At 35.2% G+C, this 14,838-nt stretch overlaps 2 protein-coding genes across 2 annotated transcripts in view; one reads left to right on the top strand and one right to left on the bottom strand.

The window, feature by feature from the left end:
* Positions 1-4,316, top strand: part of LOC117334846 — a 5,987-nt gene extending 1,671 nt beyond the window's left edge. Inside the window, exon 2 of the mRNA XM_033894671.1 lies at positions 4,271-4,316. Within this exon, the coding sequence (XP_033750562.1) occupies positions 4,271-4,316 (46 nt within the window). The remainder of the gene's footprint in view (positions 1-4,270) is intronic.
* Positions 4,317-5,174: 858 nt separating this feature from the next.
* LOC117335075 (tubulin-specific chaperone A-like) lies at positions 5,175-13,237 on the bottom strand. The gene is made up of 4 exons (XM_033894995.1): positions 13,083-13,237; positions 9,229-9,334; positions 7,501-7,587; positions 5,175-5,468 (listed from the first exon to the last, which is right to left on the bottom strand). Exons 1-4 carry the CDS (start codon positions 13,133-13,135, stop codon positions 5,385-5,387), a joined length of 330 nt encoding a protein of 109 aa, XP_033750886.1. The 5' UTR covers positions 13,136-13,237; the 3' UTR covers positions 5,175-5,384.
* Between the last annotated feature and the right edge of the window lie 1,601 nt (positions 13,238-14,838).

The raw sequence follows: 14,838 nt of genomic DNA, 5'->3' as shown, positions 1-14,838 counted from the left end.
GAAAAACCCCCCGTTTGTCAACCCGGCACCCGGGTTTTAAATACCGCCAAACCCCGGCCCATTTCCCTGGACAAAAGATGGCGGTTTAACGGGGGACTACCGTACATTTGTATATGCATCGCTATAGTAAGTTTAGCAGCTTACACGTCAGCGTACACTAGGCCTATCTATCATTACACATTTTCCTTTAGAGACACTTGACGGACAGTTTATATTTTGCATTTCATAATATCAATTTATATGAAATATTTGTATTACACAGATTATTATTGTCTGGTTTTCTATTATCCAGACTTACGCACTACATTTTTTACGCGAAATAACATGGCAGAGCTCACAGCCGAGAATGGCGCGGAAACATGCATTCCGTTAATTTTACATTGCATTGTATTTTTCTTTTTTAAACCGTAAGTGGTAAATATAAGCATTGGACTACTTTTAGTTGGCACTTATTGGCTGAAAATGCCAACTACACAAAGGTAAATTTCATTTCATTTGCCTTTGTCCAATTGGCCGATTTACTGACATACAAATGTAACTGCCAACTAAAAGCAGCCCAATGCTTAAATACAATGTACTGTTTCAGTTCCTTAATACACTAGGTAACTATGGAATTTATCAGTTTATGAAAATTTAGATATGATATTGTTTTAAAAGAAGCAAATGGAGTGTGACCGTATACCGAAAGTCAAGTGGAGTGTGACTGTATACAGAAAATCAAATGGAGTGTGACTGTATACAGAAAATCAAATGGAGTGTGACTGTATACAGAAAATCAAATGGAGTGTAACTGTATATAGAAATCAAATGGAGTGTGACTGTATACAGAAAATCAAATGGAGTGTGACCGTATATAGAAATCAAATGGAGTGTGACTGTATACAGAAAATCAAATGGAGTGTGACTGTATACAGAAAATCAAATGGAGTGTGACTGTATATAGAAATCAAATGGAGTGTGACTGTATACAGAAAATCAAATGGAGTGTGACTGTATAGTGTATACAGAAAATCAAATGGAGTGTGACTGTATACAGAAAATCAAATGGATCGAGTGTGACTGTATACAGAAAATCAAATGGAGTGTGACTGTATACAGAAAATCAAATGGAGTGTGACTGTATACAGAAATCAAATGGAGTGTGACCGTATACCGAAAATCAAATGGAGTGTAACTGTATATAGAAATCAAATGGAGTGTGACTGTATACAGAAAATCAAATGGAGTGTGACTGTATACAGAAAATCAAATGGAGTGTGACTGTATACAGAAAATCAAATGGAGTGTGACTGTATATATAGAAATCAAATGGAGTGTGACTGTATACAGAAAATCAAATGGAGTGTGACTGTATATATAGAAATCAAATGGAGTGTGACTGTATAAAGAAATCAAATGGAGTGTGACTGTATATATAGAAATCAAATGGAGTGTGACTGTATACAGAAAATCAAAGTGTCGAGGCGACTCAAATGTGCTGTGCATGGGGGATTGAAATACAGAAACAAAACTATTACATGTATATGAATATAAAATGGCATGTTATAATAAGACGTTTTTATTGTTTTTTTAAGTGCATTCCTGATTGTTTTACTGATGATTATCCTATGTCATTCTCAGGAATTTATTTACTTTTAAAAGGCCGTGGTTGTGTTATAGTTGTGATGAACAGCGAAGAATTACGTTTTTAAACCTAACCTGAATTGGCATACTATGACTAAGTTTAATTCTTAGATCGATTAATGTATGATGTCGGTCATGTTTTTTGCGATTCTCTATATATGATTCCTGTGAATTACTCTCCCACGGTTTACTTTCCTAGGTTTTTAAATTGCACTCCATTTACTGCCCTTTTCTCTTCGTGTAATAACTGATCTGTATCCTTATTAGAACGTGACAACTTTCGTTAGAAGAAACTCTTCTGGGAAGTATAATTTGTTCACGATGAAAAGGCCTACATTATCTGTTCCGGTGACTTGTTGAATCGCACGTTCATGTTGTATACTTTGCGATTTTTGTTTGGCCTTTTACTCGGAAAGGATGAACTATACATTGTAATCGGAAGTATTCTACTTTCATTTTAAGTATCGAATGTAAAAGCAATCGGAGATTTTACTTATCGATTTCCAATTGGAAAATTCGAAACTAAAAACAGTATTCGACTGTAGGCGAGGCCGGGCCATTTTTAGCAACCCAAGATAGAGCCCAAGGCGACTTTCCATTGTCGCATTAACTAGAGTGTATTCGAGTTACCTCCCCTCATACAAACCAGTAAGCAAGCGTCATTACTCGGGGATAAAACAGGTCATCTTGTACGATTTAAGCTGTTTGATTCAACCATTTATATGTTTGAATACATTTGATGAATTTAAATAAATCAAAGAAGGGAAAAAATCCTTCTATAATTTATTTAAATTCAACAAATGTATTCAAACATATAAAAGGTTGAATCATATTACTTAACCAATATAGGCTAACAAATACTTCGCGAAAGTAGACAAGATTGTTTAGTGTGTTGTCAGCGTTTCATCTGAACTTATCGGGATTTATCATTGAAATAAGCCCCATTTTGATTCCCCCGAGAGTTCCGAATTAATCTGTTCTAGCGAAATTTGGCGATGACCTCTTAAGGTTGCTGTTTCCCAGCACCTTAAAAAAAACTATCCGGAAATCCTTCGTCCATCGCAGTACTACACTCTGACGTCTCCAAACTTGACACAATAAGAATATCGCATGCATGTTTACAAACACACATGGAGGCTTGTGTCATTTTGATGAGATATGTGATCAATGACTTAAATAGATTGATCAAACACTGCGAATGTTTCCCTATAAATAGTTCGTCTCTGTATATAGGTAAAATGCCATGACATAGTCGACATTGTAGCTCTGTACTGGGTGCCGCAATTTTTGTTTACTGCGAAACCAAGCCTGAACGTAAAACGCGATTTGATTGGGTGCCCTGGGATTCCAGGGCGCGGCGGTTTGAACACGACTATATCCGCCAAGGGTTCGTGTAGTGTAACGTAATCAGAAGCCTTGGCTAGCGAAGATGACAATACCATGACGTCACGGCAACAGTACAATGACGTTACGTCGACAATTAAATCACGTCACGTCAAAATTTCCTTGCATTGATGTAACGTCAATATTAGATGCATAAGAAGGTAAACAGGGTAAGAGGAAAATAATCATTCACCCCCATGGAAGTGAGACAGGGGGATCTCAACCCTCGGGGGTAAGATAATTAAGCTGCCAAACACTCGGCAAGTCTTGTGTTTGGCAACTTAAGAATCTTCCCCTCGGGTTGAGATTCCCGTGTCTCACCCCCAAGGGAGTGAAAGATTTAACTATTCTCACATACTTCACAGGGTTATCCGGCGGTTGCTAGGGAAAAGATAAATCGATCTTACACAGGGTGCGTAAAGACAGTCGGCACGCGCTATATGACGCTGCTCACAATAACGTAACGTCATCATTTAACGTTGAGTAACAAAGTCGTAAATGATGACGTCATAAATTTTGACGCACATTCCAAGGACCATTTGAAGATGGCGCGATGAAAAACTTTCATAAAAACTTGCGTTTGGTTGCAAGTATGTGAGAAAAACAATCAATCATGGGTCTGTTCCGCGAACAAGGATATCTCAACCCTTTGTTGAACAATGATGGCACTGGATATGTACTATAGACAGATCACGGATACGACAATGAAATGCCAACCACTGTCGTACGAAAGACTCTACAATCAGAAATTACAGGCACATTTTAATGGAATCTTCAATTGTGTATAACATTGAATGTGTAACTAAATAATTTCAAATTAAAAGCAATCCGTTCACAGTACAAACATGATGCTATGACAAAGATTGTGTTCTCTCAGCTTAATGATACAAAATAGCATGATATCAATGTCTATCACAACCATGCTGAGTTTAGATATAAAACGATAATGAAAGAAACTATTTCAACCCATTTGTTACCAATTAATTTAAATAAAGAATACAAAATGTTGACTTTTACACCTAACAAATGGATAAGCCTTCTGGCATTCAAATAATTATGTGATTCAAGACAAAGGAAAATAATTGATCAGGAGACATTAAGTTATAAAAATGATGGAAATTCTGCACCACATTCAATACAACTTCTACAACAAGATATTGGCAAATAACATCATATTATAACGATTAAAATGAAATCTGAATGATGTACAATTATTAACTATGATAATGTAAGGCTCATGATTATTACTTTGTCTCACTTCCAGGTACATTGTATATGAATCAAGTTCAACTAAGCCCTCCGATACATAACTAGGCTGTACCCTCCGATACATAACTAGGCTGTACAGATGTTACAGCCCTCCGATACATAACTAGGCTGTACAGATGTTACAGCCCTCCGATACATAACTAGGCTGTACAGATGTTACAGCCCTCCGATACATAACTAGGCTGTACAGATGTTACAGCCCTCCAATACATAACTAGGCTGTACAGATGTTACAGCCGTCCGATACATAACTAGGCTGTACCCTCCGATACATAACAAGGCTGTACAGATGTTACAACCCTCCGATACATAACTAGGCTGTACAGATGTTACAACCCTCCGATACATAACTAGGTTGTACAGATGTTACAGCCCTCTGATACATAACTAGGCTGTACAGATGTTACAGCCGTCCGATACATAACTAGGCTGTACAGATGTTACAACCCTCCGATACATAACTAGGCTGTACAGATGTTACAGTCGTCCGATACATAACTAGGCTGTACAGATGTTACAGCCGTCCGATACATAACTAGGCTGTACAGATGTTACAGCCGTCCGATACATAACTAGGCTGTACAGATGTAATAACCCTCCGATACATAACTAGGCTGTACAGATGTTACAGCCCTCTGATACATAACTAGGCTGTACAGATGTTACAGCCGTCCGATACATAACTAGGCTGTACAGATGTTACAACCCTCCGACACATAACTAGGCTGTACAGATGTTACAGTCGTCCGATACATAACTAGGCTGTACAGATGTTACAGCCCTCCGATACATAACTAGGCTGTACAGATGTTACAGCCCTCCGATACATAACTAGGCTGTACTGATGTTACAGCCCTCTGATACATAACTAGGCTGGAATCTGCCTCAATGCACAAATGAATATCCTAGATCTATCATTTTGCCTTGTACGTTATTGTATAGTTAATTTAAATACCTGATACCTATGTATGGCAGTCTTAGTCATTTCTGGTCCATATCCCACCCAATGCAATCAAACCATGAATTATATATGAAAATCTATTTAAACAGAGAATGTGAGTCTATTACAGAGGAGTTGTTGGTTCGACCCGCTTCCTCACACTGTTTGTTTATTCCTTAGCTTTGACACCTGCATCATACACTTCCATTGCTTCATTGTATTTTTCTGTGTCCTTCAGGTCCTCAACTTCTTTCTGAAAAAACAAACAAACTAAAGCATTGAAAGAAGAGAAATCCATTATGTAGATGAGGAAAAACAATAGAATTCCTTTAATACAGTACAGATTGAATATTACATTGTTTATGTATCATTGTATTTGACCTGTCGTCACCTAACAAATATATAGATAGATAGATAGATTTCAATTGGTTTGTTTTGGTTGGGTTTATTGTTCTATGAACAGACAATAAAAATTGCAGGGCCATTTTGAAGCAGGTTTTCATTGTAGTAGTTGGTGACTACCTCATTAAACCACATACAATAGGCCTCTTGCATGCCATCCACTCAGAGCAATTAGGGTCAAGTGTCTTGCCCAAGGACACAACCACAACAGCATAGACCAGCCCCTTTCTGAGCTTCCCGAGAAACACAAACCAACACAAGTAGGGTCTAGCATCAAAACAGGCACCTCAGATCTTCCCCATGAGGATGTAGGTGGCACTCTAACCGACTAATTATATAAGCTGCTATCATGGCCCAAATTTCAGTGTAAGACTGTAAAATTGTGCAACTAAAGACATAAATATGAAATATATCTCATCAATACATAGGTCCGTGTATACATGGGAAGCTATATCTATCTATAATACTTCAAAGTAATGCAGATCTGTTCCTCAAGTGTTTTTATTGATTACCGAAATTAATATTGATCTTAGTCTTGTAAAAGTATCATACCTGTGATTTTTATGACAAGTAAATCTGAGCAACTTACGCAGTATCAAATCAAAAATTCACATAATACTTAGTATACAGAAACTATGTAACATACAAATGTATATATACATGTATAACGGTAAAAAAAATAGTTAATTTCAAAATTTTAAGGTTTTGGCTATGTAATAAATCTTTTGATATATTTTCAAGAAGGCCCTCCTGCGACAATGTTTGTAATGTTTCAACTATGTTTTCTCTGAATTAAAAATGGTTTTGCAAAAAAAAAAAAAAAATAGAAAATGTTTTTAAAACCTAAAATGCCCCTGCTGCTACTTGACACCCAAACCTGAGCAGTTCCTGAGATTAGTTAGTAACCTTGCACATTGCAGCATCAGGTTGGGAAGGAACAGGACAGAATGGGGCGGGACCAACATGGGTAACACTATATCACCCCCGCAACCCCCCCCCCCCCCCCCCCCCCCCCCCCCCCCCCCCCCCCCCCCCCCCCCCACCCCCCATTTCATGGCAGGGGCATAAAAAGAAATATCTTCAAGCTAAAACATGTACATTGTATTGTATATAGGGAATTGAATATACATTTGTGTATATGTCACAATGTATTTGTATAATATTTGCATGTTTGACAGAATACTAATTTCTACCACAATAGGTGGGTGTTATTCAGCTTCAAAACATTAATCACTATCAGTTGTAGTCTTGTAACACTAGGGTCTGGGTCAATTTAGCTTTCCAAAATGGGGAGGTAGATTATATCTCTTATAGATTATGTACATGTACATCTACAAGGTATAAGGATTATTGCATTTATATAACAAACTTTAATTGTAATGGGAAACCATATCCGGCGCCTCCAATAATACTGAAGGTGCAAATGCCATGGCTATATGGCAACGAAACACATGCTGCAGCCATCTTGGTTGACTGATCAAGAGAAAAAAAGGGTCCATTCCACACACCCTTAACGTGACAAACCCTTGTGTTAATAAACCTAGGCCTGTCTAAACTAATCTGTTAAAAATTACTGAAGTTATTGAAGGGAAACAAAATGTATAAGGAATATTGCCAGCAAGCTTCATTGAAATTCCCTCAATAGTTTTGGAAGAGTATGTACATATGTAGTATGTATATTGTTGTGTCTACAGACAGACAGATGGACAGACAACTTGATTCCAGTATACCCCATGCCACCCCTACACCAACTAGATAACACTTCACTGACCACTTTGTGATGAATATACAGCTGTGATATATAGGAGTAGTTTATCAGAAATTCAAATTTTCATTAATTACTTAAATCCTATATTTTCTATCATATCCTGTCATATAGTTACCATGTAGGATTCTAAATCTTCTAAACCCTTTTTCAATCTCCTCTGTGTATCTGGAACCATTTTCTGGCTTTCTTCCAAAACTTCCTTCTGTAAGTAAAGACATTTTGACAATATAGTCCTTTCTAGAAAGTGCAGTTTTTCTTCATTGAAAAACCAAGCAAGATGTTGTTACACAATTATACATATGATAGCAGTTGTAACTCATGTATCCAGGTAAGCTAAGAACTGTTAAATAAAGGGCTAAAATCATAATAAAAACTATGTACTCTGTTAAATATAGGGCTAAAATCATAATAAAAACTATGTACTCTGTTAAATAAAGGGCTAAAATCATAATAAAAACCATGTACTCTGTTAAATAAAGGGCTAAAATCATAATAAAAACTATGTACTCTGTTAAATATAGGGCTAAAATCATAATAAAAACTATGTACTCTGTAAAATATAGGGCTAAAATCATAATAAAAACTATGTACTCTGTTAAATATAGGGCTAAAATCATAATAAAAACTATGTACTCTGTTAAATATAGGGCTAAAATCATAATAAAAACTATGTACTTTGTTAAATATAGGGCTAAAATCATAATAAAAAGTATGTACTCTGTGTTAAATAAAGGGCTAAAATCATAATAAAAACTATGTACTCTGTTAAATAAAGGGCTAAAATCATAATAAAAACTATGTACTCTGTTAAATATAGGGCTAAAATCATAATAAAAACTATGTACTCTGTTAAATATAGGGCTAAAATCATAATAAAAACTATGTACTCTGTAAAATATAGGGCTAAAATCATAATAAAAACTATGTACTCTGTTAAATATAGGGCTAAAATCATAATAAAAACTATGTACTCTGTTAAATATATGGCTAAAATCATAATAAAAACTATGTACTCTGTGTTAAATAAAGGGCTAAAATCATAATAAAAACTATGTACTCTGTTAAATAAAGGGCTAAAATCATAATAAAAAGTATGTACTCTGTTAAGTATAGGGCTAAAATCATAATAAAAACTATGTACTCTGTTAAATATAGGGCTAAAATCATAATAAAAAGTATGTACTTTGTTAAATATAGGGCTAAAATCATAATAAAAAGTATGTACTTTGTTAAATATAGGGCGAAAATCATAATAAAAACTATGTACTTTGTTAAATATAAGGGCTAAAATCATAATAAAAACTATGTACTTTGTTAAATATAGGGCTAAAATCATAATAAAAACTATGTACTTTGTTAAATATAGGGCTAAAATCATAATAAAACCTATGTACTGAGAGGATTTTACCATATACATGTACATATATATATATCTAGAAAACTATTAATTTTTAAAGATGTCACCTCCATAGCTGTTGCCAGAAAGGTACACATACCTAACAGAATGCATCGCGAGAGAGAAAAAAAAACATATTTCTTCACGAAATTTTTAGAAATTACTCAAAATCAGTACAAAATGGTCACATTCTAAAATTAAAATCTTTCAATTTTCTATCCTTAATATAACTTTAAAAAATAGGTGTTGTTCAAGAAAACCATGATTTCACAATCATGTTACAAAATGGCCGTCGTGGCTGTTAATAGATAAGTTAATGAATAGTTCAAAATTTTACGAGGCTGAAAAATAACAGCACTTTGTCATCTTTGGGTCAGAAGTTCTAAAAATTGTTTTATAGCTAAATAAATACTTCATATCACTAAGGTGGACCTTGTATCAATGTACCTGTTTCCTGATATCATATTCATCCTTCCCATCAGCTGCCATCTTCTCTACTTTTTTTTCTAGCATTATAGCCTCTTTTTCATATGAAAACTTTTCCTTTGTTAATCTGTAAAAAAAAAAAATGATAATGTAATTTGTATGTCATGACTCAACCTACAATAGCTAAGACAAAGTACAACAATGACACACAAAAACATTATATAGCATATATATATATATTATTATATATATATGTAAAATAACTGTCCTGATCAATATTAAACCAACACTTTCTGCATACCCAACAGAAATGTGTATAGTAAGATATCCTAGTTTGAAAAAAAAAAAAATTAAGTGAGGCTCTGGGTCTTGTAGCTTTCACCAGTTGGTAAAAGGGGATATTGATATAACATTTGTATGTAGTTCCATTTTAATTGTTGATACAGAAAATTTGGAAAACTTCCTGCAATTCATCTTACAGGAGAATTAAATTAGCTAAATTGACCCTAAATATTGCACATTTAATTCCTCCATGTCCTTGTTAGGGTAATTGTTAGCCCCACCCATCAGCCCCATGTGTGTCAGTCAGGGGCAATATAACATATACCACAAAACCTGCTAATTCAAACCAATTTAGAATTAGAAATTCCAACAGAAATAAAAATGATAGTCAAAAATGTGATTTCCCTAATTTATAAACGATATCAAGTTTATTCCCTCCCAAGGAGCAAACGTGAGATTCCAGGGTCATGATTTTACAATTTTGTTAAATTTTTGGCCATGAAAAGTTTTTGTTAAGTTCTATTTAAATTGGTTCAGAGGTTGCTGTGAAGAAGCCGAAAATGTAAATTGTTTATGGACGCAAAACAGAAAGCTGAAGGAAAACTCTCGCTACATTTGTAGCTTGAGCTATAGTATGATGACCTTATACTCTAGTCTACTTTTACCATGAACATAGGTTTATAAATGAATTATCCAGCATGATATGATAACATGATCATGATCACTATACTATCAACACACATCATAGTTTTGGCAATCTTGATACATGAAAGACAATTTTTTAACAATCTACTGTCAATATCATTGACAACTTACTCTCGGATTCCTATTATAGGCAGATGTTTGGGTCAATATAAGGTGTAGTGTTTGTCCGGGGAATTAGCTCAATATTATCTTTTAAAAATCAAAAAAAACACTCGTAACACGTGTTTCGTTTTCTCTCAACAATCGCCTTCTCTCTATTTCTTTTCCTCTAAACACAAAAGAGTTCAACAAACCTCCAAACTGCAAGTTGGGAGTTATCGCCCTTACCACAGTTCCCAGACCAGTAATTACCATTATATTATAATGGAACATGAAGAACTATCATTTTCAAATTTGAATGAGTCCTCAAAAAGTTGATTTGTTTTTAAAAAATTGTCATCAAGAATGTCCGAATCACTATCATATTCATTTTCCACATTGTAAATTAATGGAGGTGTAAGGCTATTCATGACATGTGACCAGTTATTTTACAAATTTCACCTCTGTTTTTCATCCTTGGAAGAATAGTTCACAGATGTTGGCCGGTAGGCTTTCAAGATTTAAAATAGTGAACACATTTATATCAAACAAAATTTGAAAGTTTTCACTCTGCAGGTTAATTTCGAGACAATAAATGCAATTAATAATATGCAGCCAATGAAACACACACATGTATGTCGGCCGGTGGGCTTTCAACAAAACATGTGACTTTTATAATATTTGTCATACAATTATATACACACACAAACTGTAGGCCTGAGTATACTATACAAATTCATATATATCACAATTTTGTGTCGGCCGGTGGGCTTTCAACAACAAAACCATGTGACTAAGGTCAGTAAATATGCAAATGAAAAGACAAGTAGAGTTTGTACGTTGATATAGTCGGCCGGTGGGCTTTCGACTCAAAATCAGCAGTTTTTATTGGACAAGTTCATGATATACAAACAAAACTTTGCGCTGCCACACAGAAAGTAAACTTTGTCGTGGATGTAGGCCATCATGCAATTTAAAGTATGAAAACCTAGATATGCGGCCACGTGATATATGGATCCGAAGGTCAGTGTGAAGGCCTAAATGTACTCCAGTGTGTGCGGTATTGAAATTTGATATGAAGTCATTCAGCCCCATTAAAAAGTCCTCAAAGTGTTGCTGATATCTTGGACATACTTCAGCAAGAGTCAAGCGTGATTTAGAAGGATATTTGGCAACTGTACGTCTGATATCTTTTGGTGGAACGGTGCCGAAAAGTATTAAAGCCGATGGAATTTTATTTTGAACGTGTTGTTCGATGTTCAAAATTGTAGAAACAAGACTTTCATATAGATTAGTTTTACATTGGTCAATATAGTTAGCTATATCATCAGGGATGTCATTGATACCAACACAAAATATATAGAGCTTATAATTGGTGTGGTCGAAGTTCCTAAGTAAACCTATGTGGTCTCGAAGTGTTGACCCCCTTGATACTCGCAATGTTAACTCGTCCAAATGAGCACCAGCAAATCGAGAATCGCTAAATAAAACACACTTACTCATAACAATCCGTCACATATCGCGCTAAAACTCACAAACCTTCTTTTCAATTCGAATTCTCCACCATGTAGTGTTTGTCCGGGGAATTAGCTCAATATTATCTTTTAAAAATCAAAAAAAACACTCGTAACACGTGTTTCGTTTTCTCTCAACAATCGCCTTCTCTCTATTTCTTTTCCTCTAAACACAAAAGAGTTCAACAAACCTCCAAACTGCAAGTTGGGAGTTATCGCCCTTACCACAGTTCCCAGACCAGTAATTACCATTATACATAACAAAGGATAAGTAACTAATTACATTTATAGCATTCTGTGTGTCTGTGGTACAAGTCATTGAAAAAATAGAATAAAGTTTTTAACATTCATTCTGAAAAAAAGCAGATGTGGAATCTTCGTGATCATGGTTTTTTGTGAACTCAAAGATCTTCAATATCTGTTATTTAGGATTCACATGATTTTTTTTTTAAGTTGTCATTTAAATGATTTTCCATATTTTTTTATTCAGTAATTGACAGTTATTGTCCATCAGTATTCTATTCACTGCCATCACAGTTGATTTTATTTTTATGGTTTATTATTGGTTGAATTTGTACTTCCTAAATTCAAACTTAGTCAGTCTAATAGGCCTATGATCCATTCATTCAATTTGTGAAATCATGTCAAATAATTGATTTAAGATTGGCAGCTGATGGTCCATATGATGCCATGACCCTAAGGTTAGCTGCGATAGATCAGGACGATGGACAATTTCAGACAGATGGTAGTGTGTTGTCTGCTGGAGAGAAGTGTAGACAGGGTATGGATATTCTTTCTAGTATGACCCTGTCTCAGTGTCTCTAAACTAATAAAATTACAAGATTGGCCTTTATGATATCGGTCTCTAAGACATGTCTGATTCTAGAGTTTCAAGCTAGTATTATAATTTAGATGAGCAATTCTTAACAAAAAAAAAAAAGTCTATTTATGCCAGCCAGCCAAAATTCAGTCTGGGGCTTGTACAAGTCTACTGTACCAGGTACATCAACTACATGCTATAAATATCGATGATACAAATTGCATGTGTCCTGTTGCAGCTGTGAATGATGTCATACGACATAAATGAAAAGGAAACACATTTAAGCATTCAAAATATAAACATACGATGGGAGACTAAAATTGTAAAACAAAGTATGCTCACAAGTTGCACGTACATGTAATTTCATGTCCAAAAGGAAAAGCCCCAAGCTTGGCAACGAGTCTGAAGTGGACTAATGACCGGTGTCGTATCGTATAACGCCTTGTATTCTCAATGTCAAAATCAAACCACCTTACCTTTTCACTACTCCTGTTTTGATTGTCAGTTGTCTTACTCTTGGATCAGCCATGATTAAGTCCGGTGCTAAATTGTTTTGATGTCAAGATCTTGTTGCTCCACTTAAAACCGTGCCTGCTGAAAACCGGATGCGAAGAGTCCGGAAGTTTACATACAGGAGAGTTCGTTTGTAAATATGTGAGGCACAAAGCGGGGTTCATGGATATTACAGTCTTCACTTTTGTGGTATTGGAATGTTATGTTACAGAATCAGTTTCGAAGTTTGTATTTTGTTCTCTATATTTCAACGAATTAATCTATTTTATTCAGAGGATTTTTTTTCACTTTATCTAAGTAGGCACTTCCATTGTACATGTATCCAGAGACATATATCTGTATATATGTCTCTGATGTATCTAGTAATTATCACACAAGAGTTAAAATCTTGGTGTCAATTACCAGATACAATTGAAGCGCCTATGATCCAAGATTCAAGTCAACATATAGCTAGCTAGAAAATGATATATGTACATACATCGCTAGTCAGTTTAGCAGCTTGCACGTCAACGTACACTATATATAGCTAGCGAGAGACCTATATGCATCGCTAGTCAGTTTAATTAACAGTGAGATACCTACATTTGTACAATTATACTTATAATGTATTGCCGTCCTACTGAAACCCCGTTGTACCGCCACCCCCGTTATACCGCCACCCCCGTTATACCGCCAAAATCGGCACTGGACAAAAGGTGGCGGTTTAACGGGGGACTACCGTATATACATCGCTATAGTAAGTTTAGCAGCTTACACGTACGTCAGCGTACACTAGGCCTATCTAGTGGCAATGCCATGCAGTGGCCACTTGATGCCATATTAATTGCCACAGCTGGGGGAAATGTTCATTACACATTTTCCTTTAGAGACACTTGACGGACAGTTTATATTTTGCATTTCATAATATCAATTTATATGAAATATTTGTATTACACAGATTATTATTGTCTGGTTTTCTATTATCCAGACTTACGCACTACATTTTTTACGCGAAATAACATGGTAGAGCTCACAGCCGAGAATGGCGCGGAAACATGCATTCCGTTAATAGACTACATTACATTGTATTTTTCTTTTTTAAACCGTAAGTGGTAAATATAAGCATTGGACTACTTTTAGTTGGCACTTATTGGCTGAAAATGCCAACTACACAAAGGCAAATTTCATTTCATTTGCCTTTGTCCAATTGGCCGATTTACTGACATACAAATGTAACTGCCAACTAAAAGCAGCCCAATGCTTAAATACAATGTACTGTTTCAGTTCCTTAATACACTAGGTAACTATGGAATTTATCAGTTTATGAAAATTTAGATATGACATTACATTATTGTTTTAAAAGAAGCAAATGGAGTGTGACCGTATACCGAAAATCAAGTGGAGTGTGACTGTATACAGAAAATCAAATGGAGTGTGACTGTATATAGAAATCAAATGGAGTGTGACTGTATACAGAAAATCAAATGGATTGTGACTGTATATAGAAATCAAATGGAGTGTGACTGTATACAGAAAACCAAATGGAGTGTGACTGTATACAGAAAACCAAATGGAGTGTGACTGTATACAGAAAATCAAATGGAGTGTGACTGTATAGTGTATACAGAAAATCAAATGGAGTGTGACTGTATACAGAAAATCAAATGGAGTGTGACTGTATACAGAAAATCAAATGGAGTGTGACTGTATATAGAAATCAAATGGAGTGTGACTGTATAC

This window comes from Pecten maximus, chromosome 9, assembly GCF_902652985.1.
Source record: "Pecten maximus chromosome 9, xPecMax1.1, whole genome shotgun sequence".
Lineage (NCBI taxonomy): Eukaryota > Metazoa > Mollusca > Bivalvia > Pectinida > Pectinidae > Pecten > Pecten maximus.
This window is presented reverse-complemented; position numbering and strand designations above follow the sequence as displayed.

What these genes read in the sequence shown, in the direction of transcription:
- LOC117335075 (XM_033894995.1), bottom strand. Translation starts at nt 13,135, where the DNA reads ATGGCTGATCCAAGAGTAAGACAACTGACAATCAAAACAGGAGTAGTG. An exon ending in AATATGATATCAGGAAACAG is followed by an intron (nt 7,588 to 9,228) that starts GTACATTGATAC and finishes CTTTACTTACAG; the next exon opens with AAGGAAGTTTTGGAAGAAAG. An exon ending in AAGATTTAGAATCCTACATG is followed by an intron (nt 5,469 to 7,500) that starts GTAACTATATGA and finishes TTGTTTTTTCAG; the next exon opens with AAAGAAGTTGAGGACCTGAA.